Genomic DNA, 15,632 nt, shown 5'->3' with positions numbered 1-15,632 from the left:
TTCACTACACAGTCCTTCTCGTGGATTGAGACAGATACTCAGAACCTACATTTATGCCAAAGTACTCTATAGGCCAAGCCAGATACACCACCTCAGCCATGGATAACTTTCTCCCCATTCGTCAGTGTGCTGACCTCCATGCAACTCTAGGTCAGTGTCCTTGTCCCCACCGCACACTCACCTTCCATGCCATGTCTCTTATCTTAAACTAACATGGGAAGATTAGACCAGAAACTGAAGTTGGTATGGACTTGGCTCCTCCTAGTTTCTAGCCTCAACTGCTTGGTTTGAGATGATGACAACTTGAAAAGTTTAAGAAAAATTGACTATGTGAACATATTTTATTATGAATCCTCCAGCAAAATTCACCATCTATAGCCAACTTTCAGTGAATTCTAGGTCAAGTTTAAGCCACTATCTTTCTTCAACAGCACAAAGAACCACAATTAAGAGTAGAAATCTAAGACAAATGACAATAAAAACAGTAATTTCCTACAGAATGACGTTCTCTCTGTATTACACACTCAGCTACATGCCTCCAAAGGCTACTTCCTTTAAACTGCACAGTAACCTTTAAAGGGGTTTGTAATCCCCAGAGACTAGCTTCAGAAACGCAGAGGCATACGTCCGCAGCATCCTAGCTCCACAGAACAACCACAGAAAAAACTAACTACTGGAGCCCATCTGCCTGTGTTTTCTTAAAAAAAAAAAAAAAACAACAAAAAAAAACACCATATGGACATGTTTACAACATTGACAGTAGATAAACTTACATACAGGTGGTACGTTCTCTGGTCAACAGAAGCACAGGTGACTTTAGCTACCATTAATCTGAATTTTCCTAACTTTGCAAAATGAGCATGTAGTGAGTTTAAACCAGGAGTAATGACACTATAAACCCAGCACTTGGGAGGATAAGGCAGGAGTCTGAGGCCAGTATGGGCTATACAGCAAGACCCTATCTCAACAATCCTCCCCATTAAACCAACAACAACAAAACTAACCCTGACCTCCTCAACCCAAAAAATCATGTTAAATGTTTTTTATGGAAACCAAGTTTTCAGAATTTCCTGGTATCAAGCAGCAGCAGCATTTTCATTATAGTAAGAAACTCACCAGGAGGCTCAATGTCCCAAGCTCCCTGACAGTCTACATATAGTTAATGGTTACTAGGAGCAAAGGGTGTCACACTCTTTAATAGGAGAGCCGCTGGTAACTACTAAGTTTCCCCAGGATCCAGAAAAGAAGCCCCACCCATGCTCATGCAAACAACCCTAATTAAATTCAGTAGGTCACACAAATGCCACAGACAGGAAAGTGGAGGGCACTTGTAGGAAAGAAGCAGGTTTGGAGGGGATGAAAGACGGTAATGGTGGGTGGTGGCTATGCATCTCTTGAGTCCCTTCAGTAGGTAGTGTTAATCCCTCCTGAGTCTCATGAAGCTGGTGCTAGGCAGCATCTCCATGGATGCCAACATCAGAGCAGAGGTACCATACGGCCAGTCTGACCCAGTACTGGTATGCTGAATTTAGACTTAACTAAATCTTTACTCTGATTTGGTGGAAAACAATTCTATTCCAACATTTGTGCAGAACTTTGTGCCCTCAGGAGAGGGCTCTGGCGCCCAAGGACTACAGATGGTGTAAGAGTCCTATATCAGTCTATACTGCACACTGCTCTGAGCATGTCTCTGTGCTTTTTTATTTTTTCAATATATCAATATCTTTTAATAGAAAATTAGGGATACAAAGACCAGTAAGAAATAAGTATTACTGAAAATTTGCCAGGAAAAAAATAAAACAAAACAACAACAACAAAGCAGCAAGCAGCAGCATGCCCACTGCAGGACTCTAAGCTCCAGGCAGTCAAGTCAGGGCCTCACTGATCCTTCCAGACATTGACACTCCAGTGAGACTCTTGGCTCCAGGGAGCCTGTAGGCCTAAGACAGGAACCTGACCTAGGAATGTACAGTTTTCCTTGTCTTGCAAACTTCAGAATGCACGTCATCCAAGGTGGGGAAATAAAAGCTTTTTTATGGGCCTAATTAAACAGTTCATTTATTTGTGGAACTAGATGACCAGATTACAGCTAACACTAGATACTGTGACGTTCATCACTAGAGACACCAGTTCCACCAATGTGGTCACATGTGCTGTCCAACAAAGGACAAGAGTTTGATCTCTTAATCCAAAATGCCCCCAAGTACAATTCAGAAAAAAAATTCTTGTCATGTAATCAACATCAGTATAAAAATCATGTGTTAATACAAAGGTTCAGTAACAAAGACTTTGTTCTTCATGGCTTGCTGTTTCTGATCTAAGAGGCGAGGCTAATTTCATTTGCGTATTAAAGGTCAAGTGCCATGCACTATCCTAATCACTGACTGGGATTCCTCTGTGTTTTTAATGAAAACTTTCAAAGTATGAGTGTATGTATACTCAGAAGCAGTGTTAATTCAGAAATGGCCTGCTTTCTACTTCTTTTTCATGAGACATGTTTGCAATACTGGCTTATAAACTGGAAAACTCTCAGAGTCATGAGGTTACAAGGCTTACAGGTATGTGAACTGTTACATGTTAAAAAAAAAAAACCCAGCAATTTACAAGAGTGACTTAGCTTTGTGGATAATAAACATACAAAGGCTACATACAAGAGTGGCCATTATCACCTTGTGGGGAAAATATGTCTGCTTCCCACTTTACCTTTTAAAATTTCTCTTTGGCTGTGCTTTTGGGTTATGCTAAGTAAATATTTCTTATTTTCATATAAACAAAAATATCCCCCAGGCCCCCAAATCTGCATCACAGAACACTACATACAGAAAGCCTACTTCATAAACCTACAAATGCTGTCATGCTTCAAGACTGTAAATGGATCTCAGTGAGTTCAAAGCCAGCCTGGTCTACAGAGTGAGCTCCAGGACAGCTACAACTACACAGAGAAACCTTGTCTCAAAAAGCCAAAAAACCAACCAAACAAACAAAAGACTGCAGGGATGCCTCTTGCACCATGCAAGCATCATCTATCTCTACAACTGTCAGACAGAGGGAGGGAGTTACCTGGATGCGGTTCAGCTCCACCACAGGCCCGTGCTGACGATCTCGCACCATAGTTGCTTGCACTACCTTTCGGAAAGCTGCTTCCTAAAATATGAAAAATAGACAGAGTTTAGAGTCTAAAATAGAAATCATCGTGCCTAAAGAAACCATGTTACTGTTTTATATACTCTATTTCTAAAAGTCAGACTTCCATGAGAACAGAAAACGGCTTCTTTTCAGGTGGTGTGACAGAGGCAAGTAGCCTAGCAAGCTGTGTAGAGAACTGGAGAGCTGGCAAGCATGATTGACAGTTTAGCAAAGAAGCAAGTCCCTCAGGAAGAACAGACCAGAGGGCTGAGGCCTGGCAAACAGAGTGAGGATTCCCTGCCAAACTACAAATGCAAGAACAGCAAGGACTGATGTTGAACCTCTTTACTGCATCACAGAGCAGCTGAGTCAAGGAACTCACGGATGCAGCCAGACTTGGGGTGGGGAACATACTCTAAGCACACACTGAAAGAAACCAGGATGAAGATAGCAAGTAAAATGGTATCTAAGGGAAGAAGCCAGTGAGGATTTGGGCATCATCCAGGAAGGAACACTTCAGGGGCATTCAAAGGAAACAGCCTCTGGTGGCTCTTGAGCCTCTTTGCTAAGGTAGGAACAGTGCCCTCCTTCAGAGCTGGGGAGGGGGAGACCTGCAGAAGCACAAGGACCTCCTGTAGACCCTAAGCCCCTCTCTCAGAGCAGACTCTAAGGAAGTCCAACCCCAGACAGCAGAAGTGAGACATTAGGCAACCCCAGCAAGCACTAAAGGTTAGAGGAGATTTGGTTTTAATGGTAGAAAACATCTACCACCATGCTCCATGTACCTCACCTCCACCTGCCTTCCTGCATGCCTACTCACACCTGTGGCTAAGTTTCTCCCCCAAGAGAGCACTTTCCTGCTCTGAATCCCTGGTTGCCCAGCTCTCCTTTAGTCCCGTTTTGTTTTTTTAAGAAAAGGTCTTGCAATTCCTGCTGTGCAGCCAACACTAGCTCTGATTTCATTCAGTAACCTAGGACGGTCTCAAACCCACAATTCTCCTGCCTCCATCTCCCATGTCCACACCCAACTCCTCACTGGTACTCTGAATCAGAAGCAATAAGACTTCATACCTTTGCAATGCCACCTATAACACCTATCCAGAGCCTGTCCAGCAGAGGCTGCGCAGCTGCTTGGGGCCCTTCAGACACACACTGTATGCTGCCTTCTACTGTTACTGCCTCAGTGTAGGAACCCCAACACATGGTCCACGTGGTCCCATGTTCAACTTAGTGAGAGCCCGTCCCAGAGGTTCTTGCAGCCTGTACTGCCTGCAGGCTGCATCCTGCCTCTTAATGTTCTTCCCTCTCTACAAGAAAAGACTTTCTTCCCCTTTGCTGCCTACTGTCCTCTCTTCTTTGAAGGATAAAACAAAGTAAAGATGACAGAATCAACCTTGCTATTTTTTAACTATTGGAAAAACAGTTGAAATTAGTTTTTTTCTTACACCTATCAGCAGAGAGAGCATCTTCCCGTAGATACCATCTTTATTGCTCAGCACCCTCAGGCACAATGGACATAAATTGGACACAGCCCCCCTGTTCAGTATAGCAAAGCCCATCCTATTAGAGAGTAACTGTTTGGACATCACTCTAAAATGTCTAAACTTTATTTTATCAGTAAGAACAAACTAGACCCCTTGATAACAACATATATCAAAGAATCAGGGTACAGAGGCTCTTCAACACACTTCTGTGCTCCCACACCTGCTGTGCTGAGCCCCTCTACGATCACATTAAACTGCCTGCCTGAAATCAGCAGCTTAACCTTTTACTTCTCAGCCAGAGAGGTTCTGATTAATATAAAGTCACTGGGTCAAAACCCATCCCATGACTTCTAGATGCCAGCATTCCTGATTTTGTCCACTTCCTGTCCCTGTTAAATCACTACTTGGCAAGGAATCTCCACTCACACAACCTGACACAGAGCTTCTCTCTACATCCCCAACCCTCTGCTGGACATGTGGGAGAAGAAATTACCTATGGACTTTCCCCTCCTGTGTCAGTGGAACTGAGCACAAACCCTCAAGGTCAGGGAGGCAAAGAAAACCACAGGCATGAGGCTTGGCTTCATGGCTGTTTTCTTATGAACATGGTCTAAGGACTTAGAACTGGCTAGCATGTAGCAGACACTCAAAAACCACTTGCTGAATGAAATAAAGTCTGTATCTATAGTCCCAAAATAAGGAGTTTTTGTTGAGTAAAAGACCACTGAAGGTCACAGTGCTCCTGTTCCACAGACTGCTACAAAGTACCTTTCCCTGAGATATTAAGATCCCTCGGAGTGTGTCAAACCCAACAGAAGGCCCGAGTCCAGTTTCATCAAGAGAGCCCTCTAAGTCAAACATGGGGATGCAGGGACAAAAGAGCTCTGAGATGTGATGTAGCAGCAGCAGTCGGTTCCTTAGGGCAATGATGGGGATCTCCTGTAAATGGTTGTACTCCATGGGTACCTGAAACATTAAAGTTTCACTGAGTCCACTAAGTGGCAAAAGCACAGCAAGCCAAGAAGACAGCCTTATTAATACAGAGATTAGTCCGTCAAACTCATTATGCTCTTTCAAGCTAACCTGATTGAGATAAATAATGTTAGTTTACAGAACTATATTTACCAAGAAACACGTAGGCTGCACATACTATCAATGATTTTATATAGTTGACAACATGCAGAGCAGAAAGTAACCACTGTTGGACAGATGATGTTGTTTGGTATGAGTACTGAGGCTCGTTTTTTCTATCCTTTTTGATGTGCTGGGGATTGAACCCAGGGCATCATGCATGCCAAGCAAGTGAGCACTCTCACTGAGTTAAGCTCCCAGCCCAATATTACAGTTCTTAATAGCACTTTTCATGGCATTATGAAGCAAACTGTTATCAAAGAAACACCTCTATAAATACATAATGAAAGAATGAGCCATGTGTGGCTCTACCTGCATGATGGTTAACTGTCACAATGTGCCCCAATTCTGGCACGCCTACCGAGGTAACACTGACCTGAGCAGGAAGCTTGCCGGCACTGGCTGGCTTGCTGGTTGACCAGGCGAGGGTGTGTGCAGAACCACAGGCTACACGGTTGACCTTCTTACCCTGAAGGGCAGCTACCAATCGAGGTCTCTGAATAGCATTTGTTGTTCCATCTCCTAGCTGCCCTTCATCATTGTCGCCCCATGTGTAAACTTCACCTAAATGAAGTAAACGTAAAGAACTTAGGTAAGAGGAGCAGTGAACGCACAGTTCCAAGTCTTCCCATGACAATGGCAATACTTACACCCCTTCTGTCCTGTCACATCTGTAAGCATCAGCTTCTACCTGTCAGCACATACTGATCACATATCAAAGTATCTGCTCCCAGGACACTATAACCCCTGCTGGTCAACATTCCTTCTCTAGCCTGGTCAGCTTCATTAGTTCACTGAACCAGGTACGTAATAGCAGTATTTCTCCATCAGAGCAAGTAATATGAAAGTTAGGGAAATATTCCCAACAACCTAAACGGCTCCTGAATGCTAAATAGAGGAAGAAAAGTCAATTTTTAAGATGAATAAATGCTAAATAGAGGAAGAAAAGTCATTTTAAGATGAACAAAATCCATGTTCCAGAGATATGTACCCTTCCCTAGTTACTCATAACCTAGGCATAGGCTTCATTATTCACAATATTCATCATATTTCCGGGATCCATGCTGGATCCATACTTTTGTGAAGTACTATCACAAAAACAGTCTAAGGTCATGTGTTAAGTAGACCAGATATGAGGCTCTCTCCTCAGGGTGGATCATGCAGCCATTAAGCATCACTTTCTCAAATAGCATGACTGTGTGATAAAGAGCAATAGGCCTATGTCCTGCCCCTTCCTGCTCTCCATGAATTCACTTTTAATGTCATAGGGTTAGTGTCTAAGCATGAATCCTCAGAAGATGTCTCCGCAAAGCACACACTGGTAAGGGAGGATTTGAGAAAAGGAAGCTTCCAGTGCATCGATCTGTGTGGCTGTGTGGCAGCCTATGACAAAGCACAAGCCCACAGAGGGGAGGACAAAAAGAACTGTAGGATACTGGTCACATAGTGAAGACTGACTAAACCATTATATGAGAGACACAAAAATCAAGGTTTAACTCCAAAAGAGAAATGAGTTATACATGTGGAAAGCAAACAGGCCAGAATGAGTCCTGTGGGGCTGAAAGAAGTAGGGGTGCGTGTGTGAATGCACTCTTCAACCACAGACACAAAGTGCAAGTATGTGTGCTTTTAACATATATGTTTCCTGGCTCCAACGATAAGGTGATCTGGAAAGCATTGATCCCTATTTCAATGATCATATTCATTACCTGGACCTATCTTTTACATACCAGTCTCTAAATGAATAAGAGTTCCTTAAGAAAACAGCAGGTATGGGGCACTGAAATGTGAAAGATGAAGTGGGACCATCTTCTGTCCCAAGAAGCATATATTAGTATTAATGAGGCACATAAGGAGATAAAATCAGCCAAACAGGACATAATTTGAACACTAATATAAGTAACAGCATGTAATGGACTCCAGGTTTATCACTAGAAGAGAAAGGAGTTATAAATGTAGACAAAGAGAAGGCCAGAATAAACTCTGGTTCCAAACAATATCAGAAAGTCATGGGTCCCACAGAGACACAAACAACTAAATGATCCAACTTTCAGGATCGGCCAGTAAAAATGATAACAAATGAATAATCTAGGAAAATACTGGATGAGAAAAGGGACATTCAAGTAGATTTTTTATTTTTCTTACAAATACTTAGTAATTACAAACCATTTCCACATAGGAAAACAGTGGCAGACATAACTTGAGCAAGTGGTTGGTGTTAACGTGAGTGATGAAACAAAACAAACAAACAAAACTGTAAGTCACTTAAAAGGACGACTTAAGACCAAAAGCAAAGACCCACTGCCTACATTCCCAGGCCCCGTCTTTTTGTAGGTAGGAATCTGAATTTTCTCTCCAGTCCATTCCACTCTGGGCTCTGGTATCCAGTGCCCAAGATCCAAGCAACCTGCCCTAGTATCTCAGGACCTGGGATCCCAGCATCCAGGAGCCAGGCATCTTGGATCTACAGCACCTGAGTTGAGCTTCCTGCAGACATTAGCCACCTAGGCACCCTCAAGCCTTCCCAGAGCCAAAGACATCTATCTCCAGCCCTGAAGAACTCCTGGATCCACAATGTCCAGCCTCCCCTGACACCAAAATCTAACCCACGGCTCTCAACTCTAATCTTTTTGGGATCTATCACCATGGGAAAATATTAAGGGGCTTAGTCGCACAGGCAACACACCAACCTCCAAGAGCCTGTGGACACCTAAATCCAAGGCATCCTCAAAAGTTTCAGCCTCAATTCTATCCTCAGAACCTCTAGGCTCTCAAGGAAATTCCGTGCTGCAGCTCAGTTTAAGTGCTGACACCAAGGAGGTGGTAGGTGTGGGTCCTACTGCAAACAGCTGCCCCAGGCTGGGCTCAAGACAGAACCACAGAGCAATAGGTGGTTGCAGCAGTTCCTATGACCAGGTGCACACTGCCTTTGTGCCCACCTGCTGGTGCTACTCATGATGGTGGCTGGCATGGTGCTATGTAGGAGGTCTTGGTGGCAGGAGTGCTTAAGTGCTGAGGACAATGACCTCCTTACCCCCAGTGTGCACTCGCTTGACCGCCTTCCCCTTCCCCCACCTTTCCCAGAGAGCTGCTGCTGTGCCTGCTGACCGCCCTGGTATGTGGTCTGATGGGAGGTGCCACCAGCCTGGACCAGAGAGCCTTTGCGTGCATGGGTACTGTTCTTTTTCTGAATGTACTCAGAGTGGGCTTGCCTTTGGCACTGCTACTGGAGGCCTCCTCTACCACCGTCAAACACTTGGTTAGAGATATGAAGAGGTGTTGTATTCCTTCCTAATTGTGTGAGGAATATTTTTTCCTCCAAGCTGGTGTCTGCTGCATTATACTCTTAAGCTACCTTGCATGTGTCCAACATGTATAAAGTACAGCAAGCTGCCACCTGTACAGTAAGAGAGACCAAGGCAGCTGGGTCCAGCTGGGATGTGTGGTAAAGGGCATGAACATCCTGGGCCTGGTAGTGTTTGCCATCATCTTTTGTGTGGCCTTGAGGAAGCTGGGGCCTGATGGCAAACTGTTCATTCCTTTCTTCAGTGATGCCACCATGGTTCTGGTCTCTTGGGTTATATGGTAGTTCCCATGGACATTTTGTTCCTGTGGCCACTAAGACTGAGGAGATGAAATATATTTGCCAACTCTTCATGAGCCTTGGCAAATACATTCTAAACTGCCTGCTAGGCCACACCATCCAGAGGTTCCTGATTATACCCTCGTCTACTTCATCTTTAGCACCAAAAACCCCTATAGATTCCTGTGAGGCCTCGTGATAAGCCTGCCCACAGCTCTGTAACTGCCCCTGATGATGAAATCTGTGGAAAGTGGTACGGCCAAACACACAAGCTGCTTCATCCTGCCCATCGGCTCCATCCCAAACCAACAGGTATGGGATGGAGGCAGCTCTAGATATAGCTCTATGGAGCATCCCTAGACTTTCTTAAGATCATCACCATCCTGGTCAAGGCTATAGTGTCCCTGCAGGCATCCTGAAGGGGGCATTTCCACACTTGCCATCATCTAGGAGGCAGTCAGCCTCCCTGTCTAGGATATCTCCTTGATCTGGGCCACGAGTGGCTAGCAGTCGGGTCCTGCACCATCCTCAATGTGGAAGGTGACGTGATGTGATGTTTTTGGAGCAGAACTGTTTCAAAGTTACGTGGCTCATACATAGTTACAGAGCCAGAACCTGCGGGGATCCAAGTAAGGATGAGGCATCTCTGAATCTACTACACCTACCCACAGAGGGGAGCCCTCTCTTCAAACAGTACTGTGAAACTTATCAGGGATGTTAACACATGGGAGAAGGAATCTGTCATATGAATATCAAAAGGAACCTTCCATACCCTGCTAGTGTCACACTAGAAGTGAAAGTCAGGAGGGCTGGAAAAATGGGCCAGCATGGGCTCCAGGGGTAGGGTACTTACACACTCCAGGGAGCCAGGGGTCCTTGCCTGTTTTCTGGACAGGATATTAGAAGCTTCACTGTTGAGGTATACGTGCTTATATATGAATGTCTCCACAAATCTCCCCCAGCCTCAGTTCCCATCTCCCACTCAACTAAAAAAGATAACATTTCCCAATATCCACAGCCACCCAGCCTACCCATCTCAGGGCATGAAGCACCATGCAGAGTTCTCTATCTGTGAAAGCCAAAGTGTGGTGATGAAATGTTATCTTAATGGCCACAGCACTGGTGTGTGTGTGTGTGTGTGTGTGTGTGTGTGTGTGTGTGTGTGTGTGTGTGTGTGTGTGTGTGCGCGCGCGCTGTCTCAGCAGTCCACTCCATGGTAATAAACATTCACCTGACTCCTGGGCTAAAACCAAGGATAAATACTTTCACTTCAGAGGACTTTCTTTTTTAACAATGAAACCATCACTGAAAAAAAAAAGAAGAAGAAGAAGAAGAAGAAGAAGAAGAAGTACAAGTTGGAATAGAGAGTGGTGGTTCATACCTATAATCTATCACTAGGAGGTGAAGACAGGAGATTCAGTCAATGTCATCCTCAGCTACATAACAAATTAGATGCCAACAGGACAAAATGAAACCTCATCTTAAACAAACAAACAACCATACAAGTGAATCTTCAAAGGAAACACAAGAAAAGTCTAACTCCAGGAAGAGGAAGGAAGCACCACAGAGCAGAACTCCATGACGGTACATGTGGATGGACGTGAGTGTCAGGAGGAACGGGAGCAAGTGAGTGTGCCGGCCAGCACCCTGTCTCAGGGCCTCGCTCTGGGCCTCCACATGTTCTCTGCCATGTTCTCCTGAGTTCCGCGGTCATTTGTTTCAGAGCCAATCACATAAAAGCTGCCCTCAGTGTGGCCTAGCCAGTAAGACTCTGATTATTCCTCGCCCTTTCTTGGCTTTCTTAGCTTTCTGTGTACTGCATTCTGATGTGGGATGACTGAGATAAAGGTGGCTACAAAGTAGAGAACTAGACTTTTTCAAAAGTATATCCTAAGCTACTCATCAAGAACTACAATGTCATTTTGTCACAGGCCATATAACTTGCTTATTCATGTATGAAATCCTCCCATCAATGACTGATTAAAAGCTACATGTTTATACAACTTATGAACGGCTTCAAAAGGTGCACTCCTTGGAAAGGCTGTTTAAGTGGAAGCTGGGGGCTAGCTCTGCAGTGCCACAGCAAACCCTCATGGTTTTCCTGGCTGAAAAGTGCACTTAGTAGTCCTACAGGGCCTTAAGGGAGTATTTTCTTGCTCAAACTGTTGGAATAATTCAGCTGTTTGTAGGATGGAAATTCTGTTTCCTTGCTGGCTATCAGCTGGCTGCTGGTCCCAGCCTCTGAACCCACATTTGCCAACTCTTATCTCCAACTTGAAAGCCAGCAAGAGTAGGCCCAGAGTACCTCACTTTGTAGATCTCTCTGTGCCTTTCTAGGCACCTCTCTGACTTGCTGTCTCCTTTTCTGATCTGAAAGACCTAGTGACCATGCTGAGACTTCCCACTAACCAACAAGAATTTCCAAACTGCAAAGTATGCTGTTCAACAACCCTGATTCCATCTGGATTGTCTCTGACTATTGTGTCAAAGTCCTCAAAACTTCCTAGGACCCACGTCTAGCACTTACTCATACACCTCAACATAAACACTCAACACTCACGGCTATGATTTGCTATATGGAAAGCCTTAGGGCAAAACTAGGCAAGGGGATCCCTGGGACAAAGGCAGAAGAAGCCAGCTTCTACAGTGCTGTCCAAGTGACTGTGCACAGTACACTACTGTCCCACTACTGCAGTGTGATGACTACTGTAAAATACAGTTTTCCAAGCATGATGGCTACAGACATAGTCAGAATTTTTACTGGGATAGACGATGGTCACCTGGCACAACCTAAGCTCCAGACCCCAGAGGAAAGCAGGCGCCAGAACAGACTACATTATGCAAATAGTATAGGAAGGAGGGAATCCAATCAGGACAGAGTTCCCAGATGCCAATGGCTAACCCACAGCATGCCTGTCTGAGGACAGTGTCTCAGGCCTTTCTGCATAGCCACACAGTACAACATATTCATGAGTATAACACCAGAGACTGAGGATGATGGGGTCAAACCCTGCCCTTAGTCTCTAGAAGGATAGCACAAATTACGTTAGGCAATCTTAGAGTAGTTACAGGCCTTAGTTCTGTAATGTCAGGCTTGAACATACCATCCTCTGTGCAGCACACACAGTGCAGAGAGCCAGTGGCGATGGCAATGACTTTCTTCCCCTGCAGCCCTTGGACCTGTCGAGGTCTCCGGACATGGTCATCGGATCCATGGCCCAGCCGGTGATAATCACCTTTGCCCCTGCATAAAAGAAAAGAATGCGCCTTACTGGGCTATGGTATTCTGCATTCTACCCTGCTGCCCTCATGGTGTAAGTTCTATACTCCAGCTCCCAAATCATAGCCTGTCACAGAAGTCAACAAGAAGGCAGTTAAAATAGTTTCAGTGGGTTTAGGGGCTGGAGAGATGTCTCAACAATCAAGATAACTTGCTGTTCTTCTAGACGGCCCAGGTTCAATTCTTAAAGCCAATATGGTAGCTCACTTATCATCTCTAAATCCAGTTCCAAGAGGATATGATGTCCTCCTTCTGTTTTCTGTGGGCACCAGCCACACATAGTATACAGACATACATGCAGGCAAAATGCCCATCAAACAAAAACTTTAAAATATGGTTTTAGTAAGATTGTACAGAGTCTGACATACCATGTATAAACAGCTCCAGACTTGGTAAGAGCGACAGAAAACTGAGATCCACATTCCACTTTAACTACTCCAAGGCCAGTGAGAGAATCAATCTAGAGAGAAAAAAGGCTCAATCAGACAGGCTTCACCTAGTAAGAACTCTGAAACACTGTACCCATGTCGAGTAGTTAATACAGTATTAGCACCTAACATAACCAAAGTAATTTTAGGAAGGAAACAGAACCGTGACGTAGCATAGTAAGACCCAGGCCATGTCACGGTGAAGTCTAAAGTCTCCTCTCCCCAAGACTGACAAGAACGTAGTAGTCTCTAACATATGTGGTTGTCCTCAGTCATCTGCTTCCAGCACTGTCAGACCCTGAGACCCACAAGGAAGCAGCCACAGACAGCAGGGGACACATGTCCAGGAAAACTACAGTCCTGGTCCTCTGGCCAGGTCAGTGTAATCAACACCCCCTCAGTTAGCAATGCTGTGACCTGTTTTGACTCCATGAACACCCAGTGTCTACCCTGTAAATCCAGTGTCCAGGAATCCGATCAGGCCTCACTTATCTGGTCATCACTTCTTACCCAGTGAACTCTGCTCCTTGTGATCTCTGTGTATGTCTTCCTACTTAATTTCCCATAATTTAAAATTAACTTAAATAAAACTTCATTCTCTTAAATAGTCTCTCTGGGCCTCTTGCTCTATCACAGTTGCCATCAGTAATATTCTTCTCCAGATTTTCCCATGTCCAACATCCTCATGCTCAAATGTAAAAAGCCTTTCTTAGTCAATGTAGTCCAAGGCAAACCATTTCCTTTCATGAAAGTAAAAATCCTAAGCAACTTATAAGAAGGGCTACAGATGACAGAAATGGGGCCCCCTTGAGATACAAATTCAGTGTTCAGTGTGAGTAAGGGAGAGGATTTTAATTTGATTTTTTTTTTTATTTTATTTTAGAGAATAACCAGAGTACTGTGACTATGGTGTATACCGTTATTCCTCACTGTGTGTCTTCATTTTAAAAACTTAAAAATAACTTAGAAAAAAGTCATTCTGAAATAAATAGCAATTGCACTGAGAAGCACAACTCCAAATCAAAAGCTATATGGTTGGACCCCGTACTCTTATGTGAGGGGCTCCTGGGGTGAACCTCCACGTCAGATTCCACGCCAGGATGTCTGTGACCTAAGTCACTCTGTTCCACATCTGTACTCAGCAAAGAAGGATACTGAGCATACAGAAATCCTAGTCTTCTTTCAAGTACCCCAACTGTACACCACCGCCATTTTTACACACTGCAAGGCACAGAGAAAACACAGTGACCTAATAGGATCTAGACACACTGTTCCCCTCAATCTCTACAGCCACCCACCAAAGACAGTCAAGTCAGCCCAACAGGATTACAAAACTGAGGAGTCCCTAAAAGCAACACAATGAAGCCCTAACTTAGGCCTATGGACTTGGCAGCACATGGGTTCTTCTCTTTGCTTTAAACCCATCGTATCCACTAGAAGCAAGCTCTAGTCTATATCCTACATTAGATGGCATATTTACCACTGTAAACTTAAGTGAGTAGAACCAGCCTACGAACTAATAAAACCAAAGGCTCTTTGAAACGCAGCTGGATTACATGCCTTTACCAAGTAGACACAAACATCACTCAAGGCATCCAAATGTCCTGGCCCCTTCACTCACTTTTACTCCAGTGTACCTCCTGCAATGAACAGAACACTCCTGAGAAGCACACTGAAGGGAAAGCAATTGGAGATCTGGGTTGCACAGACAGGAAATACCTTCATGGGCACTTTGCAACCATCACTGCCTCCTCTGCCAAGCTTGCCATAGTCTCCATCTCCCCAGGACCAGACAGTATCATCATCAGTGAGGCACAGTGTCTGAGCATCACCACTGCCACAGGCAATGTCTATGACACGGTGGCCCTGTAGTGCTTCCACCTTCAGAAAAAAAGAGATGCAGGTTTCAGCTGACAGTACACAGGGAGATCACTGAAAAAAAAAGGCTTTATAATAGTGTTACTACTATATGAATGTTTAAGACTTTACAGAGAGGGAATTTTAACATTTATTTAAGACAGAAATATATTTCTCTATATATGAACAATATAAATCTGAACTGTAGGAAGAAGGCATCAGGGTCTCAATGAACTAACCATGAGTATTGCTCATTCATATGTAGCAAAACAGTTCATTTCCATCAACAGGAAAACATACTATAATCACTGACCCCAAAATAAAGAGAGAACAGCACCAAAAAACAAACTGCCCCATGCACTTCAATACTCCAGCATGAGTAGACACTGGAGCCTGGGTCTGGGCACTTAAACCCAGTACCTTCTCACCAGTTTTGGCTTTAACTGGTCCTCACTGTCACTGTGCCCCAGGCGGCCATATCGTCCTTTGCCCCATGTGTAGAGGTCTCCAGCTGCTGTGACACAGGCACTATGGGCTCCACCAGCAGCAACATCAACCACTTCAATTCCTCTCAGGGACTCAATGACACGAGGGCGGTCACATGGACTGCAAGAAAGTACAACAAATATGACGAAAGTATACTTTACTCTTACATATTTTAAAAGTTGAACACTTGTTTAAACTTAAACAAAATTTAAACATTTCTGCTTGCTATAAATTTATTCAATCTGTGCCTCTAAATA

At 44.2% G+C, this 15,632-nt stretch overlaps 1 protein-coding gene across 2 annotated transcripts in view; it reads right to left on the bottom strand.

The window, feature by feature from the left end:
• The window catches only part of HERC2 (HECT and RLD domain containing E3 ubiquitin protein ligase 2), a 176,555-nt gene that overhangs the window by 6,074 nt on the left and 154,849 nt on the right, over positions 1-15,632 (bottom strand). For both annotated transcript variants that reach the window (XM_084771347.1, XM_084771348.1), the window contains 7 exons: positions 15,318-15,495; positions 14,752-14,913; positions 12,973-13,064; positions 12,429-12,568; positions 6,118-6,305; positions 5,379-5,576; positions 3,061-3,144 (listed from right to left, as the gene is read on the bottom strand). In XM_084771347.1, coding sequence (XP_084627473.1) covers positions 3,061-3,144; positions 5,379-5,576; positions 6,118-6,305; positions 12,429-12,568; positions 12,973-13,064; positions 14,752-14,913; positions 15,318-15,495 — 1,042 coding nt within the window. The remainder of the gene's footprint in view (positions 1-3,060; positions 3,145-5,378; positions 5,577-6,117; positions 6,306-12,428; positions 12,569-12,972; positions 13,065-14,751; positions 14,914-15,317; positions 15,496-15,632) is intronic.

This window comes from Acomys minous (assembly GCF_964271855.1).
Source record: "Acomys minous genome assembly, chromosome: 2".
NCBI classification, from domain to species: Eukaryota; Metazoa; Chordata; class Mammalia; order Rodentia; family Muridae; genus Acomys; species Acomys minous.
The sequence above is the reverse complement of the archived record's forward strand: the minus strand, read 5'-3'. Positions and strand labels throughout refer to the sequence as shown.